Source organism: Rhagoletis pomonella, unplaced genomic scaffold (genome assembly GCF_013731165.1).
Source record: "Rhagoletis pomonella isolate Grant_MI unplaced genomic scaffold, Rhpom_1.0 Rhpom_scaffold_10173, whole genome shotgun sequence".
Lineage (NCBI taxonomy): Eukaryota > Metazoa > Arthropoda > Insecta > Diptera > Tephritidae > Rhagoletis > Rhagoletis pomonella.
Window position 1 is genome coordinate 1 of NW_023468702.1, and position 5,499 is coordinate 5,499.

General features: G+C 46.9%; 1 protein-coding gene across 1 annotated transcript; it reads left to right on the top strand.

Moving 5' to 3' along the window:
- Positions 1–373: 373 nt before the first annotated feature.
- On the top strand, positions 374–3,479 carry LOC118756400 (the record flags this gene model as incomplete). Its single annotated transcript, XM_036491164.1, has 2 exons — positions 374–1,095; positions 1,145–3,479. Coding segments are annotated over exons 1-2 (3,057 nt in total), but the record flags the coding sequence as incomplete, so codon positions are not given.
- Positions 3,480–5,499: the final 2,020 nt, after the last annotated feature.

Genomic DNA, 5,499 nt, shown 5'->3' on the forward strand with positions numbered 1-5,499 from the left:
TAACAAGGAATCTTCTCGCAATCAACATTTGGGAAAACTCTGCAACATTTGCTGGTCCTTCGGTCCGAATATTCTCGAACCGCTCGTATAAGCGCAATTGTATGGAAATCAAGGTGTAGGTCACATTCACACCTACATACATACGTACAAGAAGCATAAATTTCATAACTCAAGGTGACTTTGGCTTGACCTCTGCAAATCGTTCGAAATACATGCGTTATTGTGACATTCTGCGGTCCTCTGATTTGTCCTCTACGAATTATCAGTTTTTTTACTTTGCATTACTTACAAATCTGCCGTGACTTTTTTTTGCCCTCTGCAATCAACATAAAATATCGTTTATCTACAAACGACCCATAAAGCAAAACTAATAATGTCTTCTTCGGTAAAAACTCGCGACTCCGCACTAAATGCTATAAAAAGATACATGACAAAAAGCAAAGACGAAGCTTTTCTCATGGACGTCGACACTGTATCAAGCTATTTACAACTCCTTAACGAGCAATGGGTACGTTTCACCGCTGCTCAAGATGATGTTGAAACATCTTGTGGATCTGACAATGTGGAAGTACAGGAGAACGCTCGCATACAAGGTGAAACTTGGTATGCTGAAGCTTTAGCCAACTTCAAACGGGTTCAAAAGTGTAGGGCGGAACCGCCCACGCAGCCTGCAGCTACGTCAGCGTCTGTGTCTGCTGCTATACGTTTGCCCAAAATGGATTTACCAACCTTTTCGGGCGATTCCACGGATTGGGTCGCCTTCTATGACGCCTTTTGTTCGTTGGTTGACACCAACACCGCTTTGTCAGATGGGCAAAAATTACATTATTTGCGCAGTTGCCTAAAAGGTGATGCACTAAGCATTATTAGTGGCTTCAAAATCTGTGATGCAAACTACACAGAGGCGTGGGACTTGCTAAAATCTCGCTATAAAGTAATGCGAGTTATTGTTGAGGCACACCTCAGGGCGATAGCTGACGTTCGCAAGGCTTCGGGTGACACTGCTGATGCTATTAAGGGTGTTCTCGATGCAATTCAGCAACACATACGAGAGCTTAAAGCATTAGGGCGTCCCGTAGACTTCTGGGACGATTGGTTAGTACATAATACAGTAAATAAACTCGCGTTCGAAACCCGCAAGCAGTGGGAGTTATCGCTTATTAGCGATGAACCCCCCCACCTTCGAACAACTGACAACGTTTCTGGAGATTAGGTGCCGCTCATTGGCAATGATTACCGCGCCTGCTCCGCAGGCAACAACTATTAAGCCGACGACGCATAAATATGCTGCGAAATCAACAAAAGTATTTCACGCAATTCCAGAGCAAAACCCCGCGCGCTGCATGTACTGCAATGCAGCTCATAAGATCTACTCTTGCGACAAATTTCGTAGTTTAGATTTTACTGCAAAATCTAAATTTATCAAAGAATCCAAAGCTTGCTTGAATTGTTTAAGTCCAGGGCATTACAAAGAACGCTGTAATAGCTCATCCGCTTGCCGAATATGTCATCAACGACACCATACGCTGCTTCACAGTAATACACATTCACCCGTCGCCACATCGGCTCATGTCGTCGATGCCATCGCTGCCGCTTCGAATCCCGCATCTGTAAGCAACCATGCAACTGGTTCATCTGCCACCGCTTTAGCAGTGAATAGCGCTGCTTCACACGTTTCGTCCTGCTTGAGTGCTGGTTCCATTCCGCTACCTGCAACGCAAAAATCAGTTATATTATCTACCGCATTAGTAAAGATTCGAGACTGCGCTGGTCATTGGCAGACAGCACGTTTATTGTTCGACACCGGGTCGCACGCCTCTTTTGTAACGGAGGCATGTGTACAGCGTTTGGGATTAACACGTTCATCGTCTTCTGTATTTGTCACAGGAATTTGTTCATCGCAAGGCGGTCGCTGTAGAGGCGAAACGCTGCTCACGCTTTCGTCTAATTGTTCGGATAAATGCTACGATATTACCGCGCTGATTCTTCCGAAAATCACCAACGATTTGCCGACGCAGACCTTGAGTGTTTCTAGTTGGCCACATATCCAAGGCTTATTCCTAGCTGATCCAAATTTCGCGAAGCCTGGCCGCATAGACGTACTCGTAGGCATGGATGTAATGGATCAACTAATCTGTGTGGAGCTTCGAAAAGGTCCGTCTGGCACGCCTATGGCCCAGAAAACAGTTTTTGGCTGGACTTTATTTGGAAACGTTGACAGTCTTGGTTCGCCAACGCCTAGTTTGCAATCGCTGCATTGTGATGTGCAATTAGATCGAGCGCTCGCTAGGTTATGGGAGCTCGAAGACTCGCCGCAGAAACAGCATCTCACGCATGAGGAAAACTTCTGCGAGAATCACTTCAATTCTACACATCAAAGAATGCCGGATGGTCGCTTTGTGGTTGAACTACCGCTTAAACCTAATACAGTATTGGGTGAGTCACGAAACTTCGCAATACGTAACCTGCTATGCATAGAACGAAGGCTCGCTAGCAACAGCGATTTGCGCTTGCGCTACGATGAGTTCATGAGAGAGCTCATTGACATGGGTCACATGGAGGAGGTGTTTGAAACGACGAGTGAGGTGTATTATATGCCACACCACCCAGTCATTAAAGAATCCAGCGTTACGACCAAGCTGAGGGTAGTCTTCAACGCGTCCGCCAAACCCACCACGGGTAACTCGCTTAATGACGCATTGTTTGTTGGACCTCAGCTACAGCAAGATTTATATTCTATATTGCTGCGCTTCAGAACGCATCGCTACGCGGTAACCGCGGATGTAGCTAAGATGTATCGGCAGGTGTGCGTTTCGTCGAAACACGTCGATCTGCAACGAATCGTTTGGCGTCCAGATCCATCTTCACCCATTAGAGATTACCGCATGTTACGCGTAACGTACGGGGTGGCCGCCGCGTCTCACTTAGCTGTAAAAGCGTTGCAACAAACTGCTAAGTGCACAACTAATGGGTGTAAGAAAGCGGTTGACGCGATCCTCAATGATTTTTACATGGATGACCTGCTAACTGGAGCCTCTTGCAAGTCACAACTCCGGTTGCTTCAACAAAACGTATCCGAAATTCTTCAAGAAGGCGGCTTCGAACTAAGGAAGTGGGCATCTAACTGCGCTGAGCTGAAAGAAATCATCTCCAAGTCATCTCAAACTATATCCCATTACATAGTCGACGGTAAGGACGTTCATGCGTTAGGCCTCATTTGGAACATAGAGGGCGACTACTTTACATTCGCAGTCGACCTAAAGCAGCCTCCCGCTATTTTGACTAAAAGAGCCTTTTTGTCAGATGCCAGTATTCTCTTTGATCCGCTGGGCTTACTTGCTCCTGTGACAATATGCTCGAAAATGTGGTTCCAAGACATTTGGCGCGCTGAGGTTGGATGGGATGACTTCATACCAGACGCAATAGCAAATCTATGGGTTGATCATCGCGTGCAGCTGCAGAAACTAGTAGACTTGAAGGTGAGTCGCTGGCTCGGTTGTGGAACGACTGCATCCTTTACTGAATTGCACATTTTCGCTGATGCTTCCGAGCGCGCTTACGCTGCAGTGATGTACGCACGCACCGTTCATAGCGACGGTCAGGTCACCGTTTCAATAATTTCGGCCAAAACCAAAGTGGCACCGATTAAAACTACATCTTTGCCACGCTTGGAACTGTGCGCTGCTCACCTCGCTGCTAAGTTAGTTAGAAGTGTGTTGCATAGTTGGGGTGATCTACGATACCCGTTATTTGCTTGGACGGACTCAACTATTACGTTGGCATGGTTGCAAGCACACCCTAGCAGATGGGAAACGTTTGTCGCAAACCGGGTCGCTGATATCCACGAGATTCTTCCTCCGGAGTGCTGGAATCACGTACGCTCTGAAGGAAATCCAGCAGATTGCGCGTCTAGAGGTATGACTCCGCAAAAACTTCTGCACCATGAGCAATGGTGGAACGGTCCAGAATTTCTGAGTAGTTCAAACCAGTTTTGGAAGCAAGGCTTATCAAAAACGCACGTAACGGAGTTGGGTCTACGGAAGAAGGTTCATTCTCACGTCACAAACTCGGATCTTCATTGGTCGATAATGACTAAATACTCGTCGTACTCCAAATTACGGCGAATCATCGCTTACGTTTTACGTTTTATGCTCAATACCCGCTCTAGTATTCAACGCACTGGCGAAAAAAGATGTGGTCCTCCTAGCTGTGTTGAGATAGCTGAAGCTGAGCGCCGTTTAATAAGGTATACCCAAAATTTTTTCTTTACTAGCGAAATTTTTCATTGCAGCGCAAAAAGGCCGATCCCGCTCCGCAGTAGCCTGTTGCGCTTGCAGCCGTTTCTTGACTCAAATGGTATTCTTCGAGTTGGGGGTAGACTGAAGTCCGCGGATGTCGCATATGATGCAAAGCATCCCGTCATCTTACCCAAGAATTCTCCGCTGTCGAAGCTAATCATATTCGACATTCATCGGTTCACTCTGCATGCAGGACCACGTTTAATGCAAGTGGTTTTGCTACGGCGCTACTGGGTTATTGGCGCCCGCAACTTGATCCGCAGTGCTTATCGCAAGTGCGTAAAATGTACTTATTTAAATCGGAATCTCGCTACGCAATCAATGGGTGATCTTCCTGTATCTCGAGTTACCTACGTCCGCTGTTTCATTCGCACCGCCGTAGATTTTGCCGGCCCATACATGTTTAAGTACACGCACGGAAGAGGGGCGAAGTCCATCAAAGGCTATATTTGCTCCTTCATTTGTATGTGCACTGGCGCAATGCACCTAGAGTTTGTCGGAGATTTATCGACTTCCGCTTTTCTTAACGCGTTCAAAAGGTTTATTAACCGAAGAGGGTATTGCAAAACGATGTTTTCAGATAATGGCACAAACTTCGTCGGCGCTGAGAAGGAACTTCGCAACAGATATGAGCAATGCATGGCAGACGGCAGACTACAATCTTTCTTTTCTGAGTCGAACATAGAGTGGCGTTTTAATCCGCCGACCGCGCCGCATATGGGTGGGTACTGGGAGACCGGTATCAAGCGCATTAAATACCACCTAAAACGCGTTTTGGGCGAAACTCTACTTTCATACGAAGAGTTTAGTACATTATTGACAGAAGTCGAAGCATGCGTGAACTCCCGCCCGTTATGTGAAGGCACAACAAGCGCAGTCGACCTCGAAGCGTTAACCCCAGGGCACTTTATCGTTGGGGAGCCGCTTAAGTCAATCCCAGAACCTGAGGGTCAAGGGTTCTGCGGAAATCTTTATCAACGTTGGCAGTTAATTTCCGCAATAAGGCGGCATTTTTGGCGTCGTTGGAGAGATGAATATCTTGTCAGCCTGCAACGTCGCACAAAGTGGTTTCGGCCAACACGCAACTTCGAAGAAGGAGATATAGTAGCTGTGTTCAACGAGCCTACTCCACCTACAAAGTGGTTACTAGCGAGGGTAATTCGATGTCATCCTGGAGCTGATGGTCGCGTACGAGTCGTGA